Source organism: Protobothrops mucrosquamatus, unplaced genomic scaffold (assembly GCF_001527695.2).
Source record: "Protobothrops mucrosquamatus isolate PMUCROS unplaced genomic scaffold, P.Mucros_1.0 scaffold3471, whole genome shotgun sequence".
NCBI classification, from domain to species: Eukaryota; Metazoa; Chordata; class Lepidosauria; order Squamata; family Viperidae; genus Protobothrops; species Protobothrops mucrosquamatus.
Genome location: NW_015389446.1, coordinates 5,232 through 22,713, shown reverse-complemented (window position 1 = coordinate 22,713; position 17,482 = coordinate 5,232). Strand labels below are relative to the sequence as shown.

General features: G+C 37.7%; 1 protein-coding gene across 1 annotated transcript in view; it reads left to right on the top strand.

Annotated features, from left to right (window-relative positions):
* Positions 1 to 17,482, top strand: part of LOC107297696 (cadherin EGF LAG seven-pass G-type receptor 2-like) — a 38,649-nt gene that overhangs the window by 17,669 nt on the left and 3,498 nt on the right. The window contains exon 3 of the mRNA XM_015827059.1: positions 12,597 to 12,775. Within this exon, the coding sequence (XP_015682545.1) occupies positions 12,597 to 12,775 (179 nt within the window). The remainder of the gene's footprint in view (positions 1 to 12,596; positions 12,776 to 17,482) is intronic.

Sequence of the window (17,482 nt, the reverse complement as noted above, 5' to 3'; positions counted from 1 at the left end):
GAATGGCTCTTCAGCATGGCAGCCACCAGGGTGGATAATAATCGATTTTTAATTTTTTTAAAAAAAATCAGATTTTTAAATTTAAATTGGATTTTTTTTATTTTTATCACATTTATTTTAATAAAATGCTTTTGGAGTAAAAATCTATCTAAATATAGTTTTCTATTTAAAATACATTAGTAGTTTAGTTTATTCAGCATAAAATAGAGCTTAGTTATGTAGCATGAGGCTGTATATTCTGCACTATTTACATTTTTGGTAAACTCGTTCAATGAATCCAAGCTCTGCAAGCTGAGATAACATGCACTGCATTGATGCATTCACACAATTTCACAGTAACCATGAGATAAGTCATAACACAAAGTTCAGGAATATTCCTTTATCCCATTGTTTTGCAAATTTATGTATACTACAAACTATATGATTGTTTGAAGAAAAATGCACCTGTACCAGGCTCTAAGTGTTTTAATTAAATAAAAGAATTTGAGTAGTTCTCCAACTATGTGTGATTAACCTATTAACCTAAAATTGCTTCTGATATCACTGTTTTACTAACCTGACAGCTTATTATTCTAAATAGGAACTTTCATTTTGTTTTCAAATAATAATATTAAAGGTTCTAACTACCAGCAAGAACAAGTCCTTACATTTTTATGAGCACCTGTCATTTCAGATCCATCATGGCAGCGCCTGTTAGCGGGCATCCACTCACCTGCTGCCCGCCACATCCCTCATCTTGTTGTGTCACTGCCGCATCACCAGCCGTCCCATTAAAGTGAGTGGGACTGTCGGTGAGTCAACAGCGGGTCAGAGGAGGAGCCACTGCGGGACAGAGATGACAGTTGCTCTTTAAAAATTATGATTTAAATTGAGTTGATTTAAATCAAGTCTTTTTATTAGTGATTTAAATCGTGATTTAAATCGACTTGCAGCCACTAGCTCCTATGCAAAAGCTGTCTAGAAAAAAAAGGCTTAAATAAGTTTTTCTGGATTTTATCCCCTCCCTTCACATCGACCACAGTGATGACTTGGTATTCTCTTTGTCTACAATGAATTGAGGTGCAGGAAGCAAACTGGACAGCATCACTTGTGCCAGTGCTGGTTGCAAAGCACTACATTTGATGCATAGCAGGAATATGATGTGTTTCCTTCACAGAGGGCAGGGGTAAATAGAGATGGCATCGTGCATTCTTACTCCTGAAAAATTTTCAGTGGCTCGTGTGGAGCAAACTAGTTGTCTGGATCATCTGCATGATATCCTGTTTTGAGGGTTTTCCCCTTCTGTTAAACCATGTCTGATCCTTGGAGAGTTCCCGGACAAATCCCTGCAGTTTTCCTGGCAAGGTTTTTCAGAAGTGGTTTCCAATTGCCTTCTTCCTAAGTCTGAAAGAAAACCTAGCTCAGTGATGGCAAACCTTTTAAATACTCAGTGCTCAAACTGCAACCCAAAACCCACTTATTTATCACAAGGTGCCGGGTGGGCGTGGCTGCAGTGATCATGGCAGACTGGGTGGGTGGGGCCAGGGCGGCGGGAGCCAATCCCTCGCCATTCCGGGGCATGGCACGTGCCCACAGACAGGGCTCTGAGTGCCGCCTCTGGCACACGTGCCATAGGTTTGCCACCACTGACCTAACTGGCTTTGTGCCCAACACAGGACTAGAAGTCATGGCCTCTTAGTTTCTAGTTTGAAGCCTTAAGCACTACACCAAACCTGTTTCATTTTGAGGTTAAAGACAATCATATTATCAGGAAAAGCATTGCAGCACATCATGTTTGTATTCTGAATTTATTCTGAGTGGGATTTTTCTACTTAAGATAGCTAAAACATTTGATACAGTACTTTATTCTTCAGGTAGCTGAGGACCTGCAGTTTATCTAACCTGCTTGATAACAGAATTCAGCTACATTAACCTGCATTTGTTTCAGTACAAAGAGAAGTTAGTCTAGCTGTACAAAGGTGTTTCTTTTTGTTCGTTTCTTCCTTGTTCTTCTAAAGGCAATATAATTCATGCAGAGATATAGCAATTCATGCAACAGGAGGGTCTGGGCAAATAGGAGATTAAGGCCTTTTCCCTTCTCCTCTTCCCTTCTTTTTTATGAATATTTTATTAATTTTCTAGTTTTACAATCAGGTACTTAATAGACAGTGTGTTGTCTGGGTCCATTAGTAATTCAGTGGTATATATTAACTTCTTCAATCTAGATCCAATATTACACCATCAAATGTTTCCTCTCTTCTTCCGGTAGTACCTATTTTCCCACACTAGGCAAATACAATTCTTATTGTTATTAATAAATATATAATTGAATATCAACATCTTTGTTACATTTTCCTCATAATATCAATAATGTCAGTTTTAGATAACCTTTCTAACCAGAACATATCTTAATTGCATTTGCACTTAATATCCATCTGTTCAATCAGTATCCTGTTTTTGCTTTTTTTAAAAATTTTAATTTCCCATCAGTGTTCAAAATGTCTCTATTGTTTATAATTTCAAGGTAAGTTATATTTGGGTAACCAAAAGCTTCCCTTATTCAAACTTCTTAGCTTTTTCCTGTTTCCCTTCTTATACCAAAATCTAATATTCTAGTTACAAATCTTATCTTTCTAGTTATGATAGAACTTCTGTTTCTAGCAATTATCTATTCTCCACCATATTCAAACATCTAGTTAATAATATAATATCCCATCTAATGGATCCTCTCCCCTTCTTGACAGATCTGGCACTCTAGGTAGCACTAGCAATCCCACCATTTCCTCATCTAGATAGGCTGGCTTGTGTCTGCAGAGGGATTTGTTCAGCCATGGTTTGGTATCTGAGACTTACACCAGGTTCTTGAACCCTTGGAGGGGCATGTTGGGCTAATTCCAGCAAACATAGTCATGGATCTCCTGAGCTGTTGACCATGGTACTGATCTATTTGAGATCCTCATATTACGTCTTTTATGAGGCAAAGGGTGCAGATGGGACATAGCTGTTAAATCATTCACTATATTATCTAGGGATGAAGTATGTGATTGACCAGTCTCCACATGGTTCTCCAAAGATTTGCTATTTGAGAACGAGAGAGCCTTAAGAGTGTTATGTTTTTCTTAAACATGCAGGTCCATATGGAGCTCCCGTGTCAGTTGACAAATGACCTCCAGTTCTCCTGCTGTTTCTGAGCTCAGCATCTTATCTTTGTCAGGGACATGGGATGTGTTGGAGTACAACATTGCCATGATGCCTTTTTTGTGTGTGTGTGGCTCTGGGAAAAAATACAGCTTTGCTAGATGCTTTGTTAGTAGTGGTTGCCATGGAGATGCTGAGGCGATAGTGAAGCAGCAATCTTTCCCTGAAAGGAGGAGTAACATAGTGGGAAAGAATTCAAATTTACCTTTGTTCCCCAGCAGCGGGGTCTCCATCTGCAGAAAGTTCAGCAGAGACCAATCTTGTGGTTTTTTTGTTTTTGTTTTTAAAGCAGAGCACTGGACCCCCACGGGCAGGCAACCAACTAACTTTGGCAGACAAATTAACTATAGCATCATGAGGGTCTTTGAGGAGATAAATGCTCAGGGTGTGCTTCAGGATAAGAAGACTGTGTTCACATATTTCAGGAATTGAGTATCACACTAGATATTATAGTCTTAGGAATGAGCACAATAGGGAGAAAATTCTGTGAGGAAGTTATTTGAATACAAAAGCTTCTATCAATTGTGTCACTGCAAGACCCAAAGACTAAGGTAGGGTCATATTAGATGTTTTCTGCTCAACAATTTTTAAGGTCTGCTGCATATGAAACAAGAATTGATATTTGGTAATTACTACTATAAACACTGATTGTGGATCTGTCTTTGATGTTCCCCATGCACAGTCAATAGAGAAGGTGAAAAACGATTGCCTTATTCAAAGGCTTTAGGCAGTAATGCTTCTGTGTATAGCTAGCAGTCACTAGCAATAACATTAATTCTTCCTTGTTTTTCCCATGTGACCATCTCCCTCTTGTGTGGCCCGTGTGGCCAAGAACATTAAACATTCAACAGAAAGGATGTTAGTTCACTTTCCGGGACATATTAGAAAACTGTAAAGCAAATCGTGAGCCAGGCAATGCATCTTCCATATTCTATATTTGGAAAGATGTTTCAATTTCTTCTACCTCGTAAAACAGAAGTTCATTAAACTATTCAGAAATATTTATCAAATAATTCAGGAAGACTAATTTTAGGTGGCAATTGAGCTTAATTACAATTGGTGGAGGTGTGATCATTATAATTAATTCTCCTTTGCTCAGAATAGTTATTACATTGTTGAAGTGTTTACACACAGCAAAATTCACTGGTGGCATTTGCTTATTAAAAGGCAGTGTTGGTCATGTGTATACAATTGTAAAACAAGGGGTGTGCTTCCACAAACAAAGGAATCCTTAGATACAGAGCAAGTGGAATTGGTGTATGGAATAGCGAAGACTTACATTTGTTGATTTTCTATTCCAAATATGCTGGATTTCAATTTCAATAATTTTCAACGAATCCTGAAAGCCGAAGAAACTTGGTGTCTTATGAAACCCCGGATTTTTGAAATGACTTTTACAATACTGTAGTTATTTAAAGCTTGTTTAAGAGAGGCTGTCTCTATTGGATTCTGTTTCTCTTACTGTGTTCCAAAATATGCCATAAATCAAAACTGGTGAGATAAAGTATATTCATATATAGGAAGAATGCTGCCAATTTTTTTTGCCAATGCATGTACCATTTCCTCTGATTTTTCTCAGAGTGATCTTTACAATGTGGTACCCTGGCAAAATATTTAAGTTATCCTTTCATCATATATTGGGAGTTGCAGATTCCATATTGTATTTCTGTCATTTTCTCTGCTTCCAGTTTGTAGTTTTCTGATGAAAGGACTTTGCCCTCTCACTTGGAACATCTCACTGAGTTTCAAGCAGACTTTTGTGGTCCAAATAAGTTTTTTAGTAATGTAAAAACTTGTTGAGTGCTGTCCCTGTGTAAAGCATTGCCTCAGGCAACTGCTGAGGTATGTTTTACCACACAACTGAATCTGAACAAGATTCTTGTATTCCAAGGCCTGCTTAGTTTTTGGCTGGCTAATCCCAATTTTCCAGAGTCCCAGTATTTCCTTTCCACGCCTTAACCTTCTACCTTCTGTATATCAACACTGACAAAGGGGGAATGTTTTATTTTGATTGTTTTCTTTTTGTAATAATTGGAAATGAGGCAAGGAAAGGAAAAATGTTTGGATATGATACAGCTAATTCAGAAGTAATATTGGTCTAGACCAGAGTTTCTCAACCTCAGCAAGTTTAAAATTAAAATTAAAGTTTAACTTGCTGGCCACACCTCCCCCCTGCATTTCCTGCCCCCCCGCTCATCTTTTTAATTTCATATTATTGCATTTCCACTGTTTATTTGTATTGTTTTATTCTTTTACTATCGTTATTTTTACATTTTCTAATCATGGATGGCATATACATTTAATACATGAATGAATGAATGAATGAATGAATGAATGAATGAATGAATGAATGTGTGGACTTCAAATCCTAGAATTCTGGGAGTTGAAGTTGCAACATCTTACAGTTGCTGAGCTTGAGAAACACAGGTCTACAAATTTTATCCTATGTTTCAAAGGAATGCCCATGCTAGTGTTCTTCAGCATATGACATTTAAGCCTATTTGGGATAATTATGAGAAAGCAGCAATATAGTATAGTAAAGTTGTGAGGTTTCTGCATTTGCTGTACAGTTGAGCCGTTAACTTCTAGTCATCTGTGTCACAAGAGAAAACAGTGGTTAGGAATGGGCATCTATACAGCAACCATCTGGAATTTAATTATTAGAGTGGAAACTGAATCAGGTTTGAACTATCCAGAAACAAAAATATTAAAGCTAAATATACTGTGTAAAGTATAGTGACACCTTCAAAATTGAGGGCGACTGCTTAATTTGGACATACCTAAACTTTTCAGTCAAGATGGCATGCTTACAGTGTTTGAACATGGTGGTTGTTGATGTGTTTAAACTTAAATTTCTGTTTTGTTAGAAAGCAACTTGATGAGGAAGTTCCCTGCCATATCTTTTAGCCCCAGGATACCTCCTACCACATTCCATTTATTTGCCTTCTTTCTGCATAGATGGGAACGGTTCCAAAGAAAGCATTGGGTTGCAAATTACATTGCATTTTTTATTTTCTAAGGGCCCAGGTAAATTTCAGAAGTATTGTATGAAATGAAGACAATTCTGGAAGCTATTATTTTGCTTTGGAGCATTCCATAATTCCATATAATTTTTTTTCTATAGGATTGTAGCAAATCCGGGCTTATACATAACAATCTTCCTTTGTCATTTACCTTCTGCCATTACTTCTTGAATTTTTACTAGCAGCTTTTAGCTAAGTGGTTATACCTGCATCCATATTATACTTGGAGTGTTCCTCCCATGGTAGTGGAATGTGCTTTGACCACCTTGTCAGAACCCAAACATTGATTTCATGGACAGCATCATGTAATTAACAAGTGGGAGCCTTTATAATCTTTTGTATTCCTTTCTTTGACTGAATAGTAAGATTCTTTAATTTTGTCACATTCCTAGTTGTAGAATTGAGGCTGTGGCCATTTTTTTCCTGAAGTTCTCCAAAGTCTCTGGATTCCTTTTCTTACTGAAGTGAATGCAGCATTACCTTTCATTTTTGGATGAAATGTTTAGTAAATGCAAACCTGGGCCATTGTTTAATTCTGAACTACAGTTGCAATTCTGTGTCCGTTTACTGTGTGGGTATACTGTAATAATAAAGAGGTAAACAGATTCATAAGTACACTGTAATTTAAATAGAAATATTATTAATGTTAATATGATTGGGAAGATTGCAGTTAGTGGTCTGTTTGCTCTTCAGATACTGATTGGGGATAGGCAAGTGGACAGTCTCTGACATTGGTCCCATTATTATTGAACAGAGGACTGTCCTCTATTAAATGGGAAACATAGTTAATTCACTTGAGTGTTTTTGAACTCAATGGACAATAGACCAATAGTTTTATTAAAGCAAACTAAAGTTTACCACAATGAATTCAAACAAATTTTGTGACATTTTAATGGGAACTAATAAAAGATATTGCCTGCATCACACATCATACCAGGCCATTCATTTGTCTGTTCCTTAGAATGTTATGTGTCAGTTGTGGTTTATTGGATAATAAAATATAGTTAGGTAATCCATTTCAAGCTTGATCTGTGAAACTACTCATTGCCTTATTGTAGATTTTGGATTTTTTTTTTAATAGACCGTTATGCCTGTCATTTGGCTTTTATAAATTTAACAGAATTTACTTCTGAGTAGACATGTATAGAATTATAATGCAAGGGTACTTCAGTAAATATAGGTAGGGGGTATTTTGCATATAGGTCTGAAAACCCATAGGGTTGCTAACCATAAAGAGATAACTTGAGGAGTCTATGGAAGGAACCTCCATTTCATGCATTGTGAGTACAATCCACTTTTGCCATACTGCTTCTAATTCAGCACCGAGGGCTTCTGCTTTGTATGCTGGGCTTAGGACATATGCAGTAGTTCTGAAATATACCTTAAGTATCTCTGACTAAAAGTGAAGGAGGGGCTGAGGCACTTTCCCAAGGGAATTTCCAAGTGCAGGTGCCAGAGAGTGTTACCACTCCTGACTCTTGGGAGCTACTCAACCGGTAGATTCCTACCATTGCTCAGATTAAGAAAGTTAATTATTGATAGCATTTGTCTGAACTGGAAGGCTGAAAGGACCAGCTGTAGCCTCTTTCATGACTGGGGGGTGGGTGGAAGAAATATAAGGTTTGGGATACTGTGACCATTTTTAAAAGTCAGCCATAAGGATGACAAGGTAATAGTTATCTTGGATAGCTCTCCTCTCCTTGTTTTGTGTAAGTGTGAAGGTGGCATTTTGTTCAGCTCTTTGTTCTTGTGGCTCCATATACTAGAAAGCAAAGTGAATCACAAAACCAGACTGGAAACATCCCCCACCCCACCCAGCAGTAAGTTGGAGTTGAAAGCGCCTGTACATGTGAGAGGGAGAGCAAATGACTTTGCATTCATTATGGTTTAATAGGGTATGGGAATAATTTCTTAGAAATGCAGGTAGTGGATGGTTTAGCAATGTAGAATCCTTGGTGCGCTCTGAGCTTGGTGCTCTCTTGTTTGCTTGAAGACAGAATTAACCTGATTTCATCAGATCTTTGACTCAATTTCATCAGATCTTTGACTCAATTTCATCAGATCTTTGACTCAAACCTTATATTTTTGTACCTGTTCTTATTCTAATTATATTGCACTGACTTTATTATGTGGGGTATTGTATGATCATGGAAGCAAATAGAAAAGACCCAACTATGAAGATGTTAGATGCTGAAATAGGAGAAAAACATAGATTACATGAATTAGGAGTAAAATCATGTGACTGCCAGGAACACGGTCTATTTTTCTTTACAAATTATAGAGGTTGTAATTGCAAGGAAGAGCATGGTGGAATAACAGAGTTGCAAGGGACGCTGGGGATTTTCTAGTCCAACCCTGCTCAAGCAGGAAACATTATACCATTTCAGACAAATGATTGTCCAATCTCTTCTTAAAAATTTCCAGTGTTGTATCACTTATAACCTCTGGAGGCAAGTCGTTCCAGTAATTAATTTCTCCTTAGTTCTAGGTTGGTTCTTTCCTTGATTAGTTTCCATTCACTGCTTTTTGCCCTGCTTTCAGGTGCTTTGGAGAATAGATTGACTCCCTCTTCTTTGTGGCAGCCCCTGAGATATTGGAACACTGCTATCGTGTCACTCATAGTCCTTCTTTTCATTAAACTAGACATACCCCATTTCTGCACCCATTCTTCATATGCTTTAGCCTCCAGTCTCCTAAGCATCTTTGTTGCTTTTTTCTGCACTCTTTCTAGAGTCTCCACATCTTTTTTTATATTGTGGTGACATTTCATAGACATCGTAAATCACAGACATTTATTATTTTAAAAGTGAATGCCACAAATCATTCTGAAGATTGCACTACCCATCTATATCTCAGAAAAAATTTGGACCCGATTGAACAGTATCCCTCCCTCTCTTCCTCCCTCTCCCCCCTCCCCCCTCTCTCTCTGTGTCTGTGTCTGTCTATGGAACTATTATTCGTGCATGTTTGTTGATGACCAGTCTATCTTCCCTATGTGTCCATCTGCCCTTGTGACTAACAACAGGATGATACAAAATTTCTGCTGCTGCTTCCTGACCATGCAGCTCATTTGTTTCCTTTCTCCTCTTTCCCTTTGCTTGAGCCAAACTACTGGCAGACACCAGGGCCAGCTTCCTTCCTGCTTTTGTTTGTTCTGGGCAACCTGTTCTAATTTTTACTGGGTTTATGTTAATAATGCTGATCACTATCATTGGGTGGGCTTTTTCAGTTCCTTCAGCAAAAGGAACCCCATTAATGACCTAACACTAGGATAATAGGAATGGATCGCTAAAGCCCAAAATATCAGCAGAGAGAATATTTACTATACAGCAAATAGTACTATGCAAAGGTGTGAGACTGGGAAAATCGGCATACCAGCATCTCCTTAGAAGACACTGAAATGGTAGCAAAGCATATTAGATGTCACTTCTATTTCATTGTGATAGCAGATGGTGAAAACTGACCCAAACTATTCTTTTTTTTTAAAAAAAGAAATGGATACAGTGGGCTTGAGAGCCAGTTTTCTGTAGTGGTTAAGGCACCAGGATAGAAACTGAAACCATGAATTCTAGTTCTGCCTCCAACATGAAGCCAGCTGGGTGACTTTGGGCCCGTCATTCTTAGTCAGCCTCATAAAGTAGTCCAAGTAAGAAGCACACCAGAAGTGTACTAGCTATATTTTATCGTAAGGTTACTTTAACCTTACAAGTCTGGAAGTCCTTTTCTCCCCATTGTCTTTATAGCCCAAGGAACTGGGAGGGTCCAACCTGTGACATTTGCTATGACAACATTCCTTCTGCATCTAAGCTGCCTGTTGTCCAGGCATTCCTCTGGCTGTGGGTCTTTTCCCTGTCTCCCAAGATTATTTCCACATACAATACCATTACATTCTCTTTAAGCCCTACGAAGAAAGAGTGGCAAGCTACTTCTGAAATCTTGCCAAGAAAACTGCAGGGACTTGTCTAGGCAATTGCCAGGAGTCGACAATTACTCAAAGGCATGAACATACACGGTGGGTTTGGGAACTTTATGTGGACCTTCAATTTGAGACATTTGGGGTATATTGGAAAAGCATTTGTACACACTATATGAAAATATGAGGTTGAGTTAGTCCTGGGATGCATTAGTAGCCAACATTTCTTGGAACTTTTAAAAAAGAGTTTTAGATATTCAGTCAAAAGTTACAAATCAAAAGTTGCATTCCGTAAACTGACACTGCAAGGGATAGAAGTCTCTATCTTGACATCAAATCAACATAACGTGTGACATCCTGCTATTGCTTTCTCTGTTTTCTTATCTTTGATTTCTAGCAGCTAATCAAGAAACACGAAGAGTGTTGCTATCACATTGCACATCATGCCCATGTCTTGTCCATACACAGGCAGAAGAATGAGGTGATAATTGAATTGGAAATAATTGAATTACAGTCCTTGAAAGGGCTATATCCTTTCAGCTTTGGTAGCTGAGCTGTAGCAGTCAAATAAACACCTGACAGGGACCAGGTTAGGATAGAGCAGGTGTCTTGATTTTTTAAAAAAATATGCAAATAACTTGCAAATGCAAATAAAGAAATAGTACAAATAGCAACCTACACCTCAGAGTGAAGTGGTATAATTGGTTCTTCTTGCTTTAAGAATCTGCCATCTTGATTTTGTTCATTTTTTAAAAGTATTACAAGAAGGATAGCAGGAGGAGATATCTGTTGCGTCAGCTCTGTATTTTGTAGAAAATCTGCTTCTGCCATAAGAATGAAAAATGACTATGTCTCAAATCTTTCTTAATGTGAAGGAAGTTCAGTTTGACCAATAAGCTTGTCTTCTATTTCTTGTCTTCATGAAACTATGGATTTTCACCATTGCAATTTCTAAATAGACATCCTTTTTAGCAACTATTCCAGCTTTAAGTGATAAGATTGAAAGCTACTTGGTCATTGCCTATAAAATGAACTACCTAATAACATAAAAAAATATGCAACTTGTTGGTATTTCTGAATCCGCATAGATATGGAAGCATGGTAAGAGTTACAAGCTCAGACATGCCAAACCTTGTAAAAATTATAAAAGAGTGGGAAATGTAGAACATTAAACCATCACATAAAGTATTGTACATGTAAGGTATCCCATCTTGATTCTACTGGAACTCTAAACTAGCTAGAGTTTGAGTTGGGTAGGTTTGTATGCATAAGAGTGTATGCACACACTTGTATGTATGAATGAGTGAGTAAAGCTTTTCATTCACAAAGAGAACAATAAAATATTTAATTAGCATTTGTTTCTACATGAATTTGAATTTTGAATTTGAATTTGAATTTGAATTTGAATTTTTTTGAATTTGAATTTGAATTTTATTATATTTATACCCCGCCCTTCTCCCGGAGGACTCAGGGCGGCTTACAGCCAGTTTAAAAACAACTAATACAATACAATACAAAATTTAAGAAAATGATTAAAAATAAATATTAAAATAGGCCGCTTCTACTAAAATTTAGTTAAAACCAATTTAAAATACCCCTAGGCCAGTCCTGCCCGCTGAAACAACCAAGTCTTGAGGGCGCGGCGGAAGGAGGGGAGATCCGGAATCACCTGGATCTCTGGGGGCAGCTCGTTCCAGAGACTTGACTTGAATCTCTGCATAACAATAAATAGCATGGGAGGGATTATAAAGATTTTGCCTACTAAGATGTGTGAGAGCTCCACACAGAGTATATTACAGTAATCCAAACTGGATGGGAGCAAAGCATATTTAATAGTACCTCATCTAGTTTCACCAAAATGGATGAAACTGGCAATTGGTATAACTACATCTAGACAATAATATCTGGGGATAATGATAAAGGGTCACACATTGTTCATCTGTGATCCATGTAATTAGAAGTAGAATAAAATATTTGATGAACTCAGGTTAATCTGTACTATAGTATTATGGCAATTGTACAGATTATTTTTTAATTAGATTTATATCCCACCTTTTATTCTGGTGCTCAAGGAAGTAGCATTCCTTTATCCCAAAAACAACCCTGTGAAGTAGGTTGGACTGAGAGAGAGTGAGTAGCCCAAAGTTCCACCATGAGCTTCCATAGTTGAGGATGGACTTCATCCAGATTACCCTGTGTCATATAAATTACTGTGTTGGTTTAGACACTATACTGTATATTGAAGAGTATAGTGAAATACTTTCCACTGTGCCTCACTATATGCTACAATACTATACAATTATGCAGCCTGCCTTTTAAAAATTAAGGTAGATGCCAGTCCCATTCACCCATGTGTCTGTTGTATAAAAAAGAAGCATCGTTGCCTGAAAAATAATATGAATATTACAAGGTGATTTCTACACTCTCTTCTTCACCCTTCAGTGCAGATTGAAACTAATTATTCTCTCTCCTGTTTTCTATAGATGGGATCCACAGTGTTGCTGCCCAATGCATGCTGCAGGTGACCATTATCACAGATGAGATGCTGACCAACAGTATCACTTTGCGGCTGGAGAACATGTCCCAAGAACGCTTCCTTTCACCACTGCTGGCTCTCTTTCTTGAAGGAGTAGCNGGTGGCATTTGCTTATTAAAAGGCAGTGTTGGTCATGTGTATACAATTGTAAAACAAGGGGTGTGCTTCCACAAACAAAGGAATCCTTAGATACAGAGCAAGTGGAATTGGTGTATGGAATAGCGAAGACTTACATTTGTTGATTTTCTATTCCAAATATGCTGGATTTCAATTTCAATAATTTTCAACGAATCCTGAAGGCCGAAGAAACTTGGTGTCTTATGAAAACCCGGATCGTTGAAATGACTTTTGCAATACTGTAGTTATTTAAAGCTTGTTTAAGAGAGCTTGTCTCTATTGGATTCTGTTTCTCTTACTGTGTTCCAAAATATGCCATAAATCAAAACTGGTGAGATAAAGTATATTCATATATAGGAAGAATGCTGCCATTTTTTTGCCAATGCATGTACCATTTCCTCTGATTTTTCTCAGAGTGATCTTTACAATGTGGTACCCTGGCAAAATATTTAAGTTATCCTTTCATCATATATTGGGAGTTGCAGGTTCCATATTGTATTTCTGTCATTTTTTCTGCTTCCAGTTTGTAGTTTTCTGATGAAAGGACTTTGCCCTCTCACTTGGAACATCTCACTGAGTTTCAAGCAGACTTTTGTGGTCCAAATAAGTTTTTTTAGTAATGTAAAAACTTGTTGAATGCTGTCCCTGTGTAAAGCATTGCCTCAGGCAACTGCTCAGGTATGTTTTACCACACAACTGAATCTGAACAAGATTCTTGTATTCCAATAATCCCAATCTTCCAGAGTCTCAGTATTTCCTTTCCACGCCTTAACCTTCTACCTTCTGTATATCAACACTGACAAAGGGGGAATGTTTTATTTTGATTATTTTCTTTTTGTAATAATTGGAAATGAGGCAAGGAAAGGAAAAATGTTTGGATATGATACAGCTAATTCAGAAGTAATATTGTCTAGACCAGAGTTTCTCAACCTCAGCAAGTTTAAAATTAAAATTAAAGTTTAACTTGCTGGCCACACCTCCCCCCTGCATTTCCTGCTCCCCCTTTGCTCATCTTTTTAATTTCATATTATTGCATTTCCACTGTTTATTTTTATTGTTTTATTCTTTTGCTATCGTTATTTTTACATTTTGTAATCATGGGTAGCATATACATTTAATACATGAATGAATGAATGTGTGGACTTCAAATCCTAGAATTCTGGGAGCTGAAGTTGCAACATCTTACAGTTGCTGAGCTTGAGAAACACAGGTCTACAAATTTTATCCTATGTTTCAAAGGAATGCCCATGCTAGTGTTCTTCAGCATATGACATTTAAGTCTATTTGGGATAATTATGAGAAAGCAGCAATATAGTATAGTAAAGTTGTGAGGTTTCTGCATTTGCTGTACAGTTGAGCTGTTAACTTCTAGTCATCCGTGTCACAAGAGAAAACAGTGGTTAGGAATGGGCATCTATACAGCAACCATCTGGAATTTAATTATTAGAGTGGAAACTGAATCAGGTTTGAACTATCCAGAAACAAAAATATTAAAGCTAAATATACTGTGTGAAGTATAGTGACACCTTCAAAATTGAGGGCGACTGCTTAATTTGGACATACCTAAACTTTTTAGTCAAGATGGCATGCTTACAGTGTTTGAACATGGTGGTTCTTGATGTGTTTAAACTTAAATTTCTGTTTTGTTAGAAAGCAACTTGATGAGGAAGTTCCCTGCCATATCTTTTAGCCCCAGGATACCTCCTACCACATTCCATTTATTTGCCTTCTTTCTGCATAGATGGGAACGGTTCCAAAGAAAGCATTGGGTTGCAAATTACATTGCATTTTTTATTTTCTAAGGGCCCAGGTAAATTTCAGAAGTATTGTATGAAATGAAGACAATTCTGGAAGCTATTATTTTGCTTTGGAGCATTCCATAATTCCATATAATTTTTTTTCTATAGGATTGTAGCAAATCCGGGCTTATACATAACAATCTTCCTTTGTCATCTACCTTCTGCCATTACTTCTTGAATTTTTACTAGCAGCTTTTAGCTAAGTGGTTATACCTGCATCCATATTATACTTGGAGTGTTCCTCCCATGGTAGTGGAATGTGCTTTGACCACCTTGTCAGAACCCAAACATTGATTTCATGGACAGCATCATGTAATTAACAAGTGGGAGCCTTTATAATCTTTTGTATTCCTTTCTTTGACTGAATAGTAAGATTCTTTAATTTTGTCACATTCCTAGTTGTAGAATTGGGGCTGTGGCCATTTTTTTCCTGAAGTTCTCCGAAGTCTCTGGATTCCTTTTCTTACTGAAGTGAATGCAGCATTACCTTTCATTTTTGGATGAAATGTTTAGTAAATGCAAACCTGGGCCATTGTTTAATTCTGAACTACAGTTGCAATTCTGTGTCCGTTTACTGTGTGGGTATACTGTAATAATAAAGAGGTAAACAGATTCATAAGTACACTGTAATTTAAATAGAAATATTATTAATGTTAACATGATTGGGAAGATTGCAGTTAGTGGTCTGTTTGCTCTTCAGATACTGATTTGGGATGAGCAAGTGGACAGTCTCTGACATTGGTCCCATTATTATTGAACAGAGGACTGTCCTCTATTAAATGGGAAACATAGTTAATTCACTTGAGTGTTTTTGAACTCAATGGACAATAGACCAATAGTTTTATTAAAGCAAACTAAAGTTTACCACAATGAATTCAAACAAATTTTGTGACATTTTAATGGGAACTAATAAAAGATATTGCCTGCATCACACATCATACCAGGCCATTCATTTGTCTGTTCCTTAGAATGTTATGTGTCAGTTGTGGTTTATTGGATAATAAAATATAGTTAGGTAATCCATTTCAAGCTTGATCTGTGAAACTACTCATTGCCTTATTGTAGATTTTGGATTTTTTTTTTTAATAGACCGGTATGCCTGTCATTTGGCTTTTATAAATTTAACAGAATTTACTTCTGAGTAGACATGTATAGAATTATAATGCAAGGGTACTTCAGTAAATATAGGTATGGGGTATTTTGCATATAGGTCTGAAAACCCATAGGGTTGCTAACCATAAAGAGATAACTTGAGGAGTCTATGGAAGGAACCTCCATTTCATGCATTGTGAGTACAATCCACTTTTGCCATACTGCTTCTAATTCAGCACTGAGGGCTTCTGCTTTGTATGCTGGGCTTAGGACATATGCAGTAGTTCTGAAATATACCTTAAGTATCTCTGACTAAAAGTGAAGGAGGGGCTGAGGCACTTTCCCAAGGGAATTTCCAAGTGCAGGTGCCAGAGAGTATTACCACTCCTGACTCTTGGGAGCTACTCAACCGGTAGATTCCTACCATTGCTCAGATTAAGAAAGTTAATTATTGATAGCATTTGTCTGAACTGGAAGGCTGAAAGGACTAGCTGTAGCCTCTTTCATGACTGGGGGGTGGGTGGAAGAAATATAAGGTTTGGGGTACTGTGACCATTTTTAAAAGTCAGCCATAAGGATGACAAGGTAATAGTTATCTTGGATAGCTCTCCTCTCCTTGTTTTGTGTAAGTGTGAAGGTGGCATTTTGTTCAGCTCTTTGTTCTTGTGGCTCCATATACTAGAAAGCAAAATGAATCAAACAAAACCAGACTGGAAACATCCCCCACCCCACCCAGCAGTAAGTTGGAGTTGAAAGCGCCTGTACATGTGAGAGGGAGAGCAAATGACTTTGCATTCATTATGGTTTAATAGGGTGTGGGAATAATTTCTTAGAAATGCAGGTAGTGGATGGTTTGGCAATGTAGAATCCTTGGTGCGCTCTTAGCTTGGTGCTCTCTTGTTTGCTTGAAGACAGAATTAACCTGATTTCATCAGATCTTTGACTCAATTTTTGTACCTGTTCTTATTCTAATTATATTGCACTGACTTTATTATGTGGGGTATTGTATGATCATGGAAGCAAATAGAAAAGACCCAACTATGAAGATGTTAGATGCTGAAATAGGAGAAAAACATAGATTACATGAATTAGTAAAACCATGTGACTGCCAGGAACACGGTCTATTTTTCTTTACAAATTATAGAGGTTGTAATTGCAAGGAAGAGCATGGTGGAATAACAGAGTTGCAAGGGACGTTGGGGATTTTCTAGTCCAACCCCGCTCAAGCAGGAAACATTATACCATTTCAGACAAATGATTGTCCAATCTCTTCTTAAAAATTTCCAGTGTTGGATCACTTATAACCTCTGGAGGCAAGTCGTTCCAGTAATTAATTTCTCCTTAGTTCTAGGTTGGTTCTTTCCTTGATTAGTTTCCATCCACTGCTTTTTGCCCTGCTTTCAGGTGCTTTGGAGAATAGATTGACTCCCTCTTCTTTGGGGCAGCCCCTGAGATATTGGAACACTGCTATAGTCCTTCTCTTCATTAAACTAGACATACCCCATTTCTGCACCCATTCTTCATATGCTTTAGCCTCCAGTCTCCTAATCATCTTTGTTGCTTTTCTCTACACTCTTTCTAGAGTCTCCACATCTTTTTTTGTATTGTGGTGACATTTCATAGACATCAGGCCAGTGGCAGAATGATCTGGCATTAGGGGAGATAGTCATTGAGCCCTTGTCATGGTCAGATCACTCTCTCCTAAGGATGGACTTCCGGACCGCTCCCCCTCGCCGCAGGGTGTCGGAACCACCTAGAGGGTTCCGTCCCAGGCGACTGATGGACCCTGAGAGGTTCCTGACGGAGCTTGGGCCATATCCGGAGG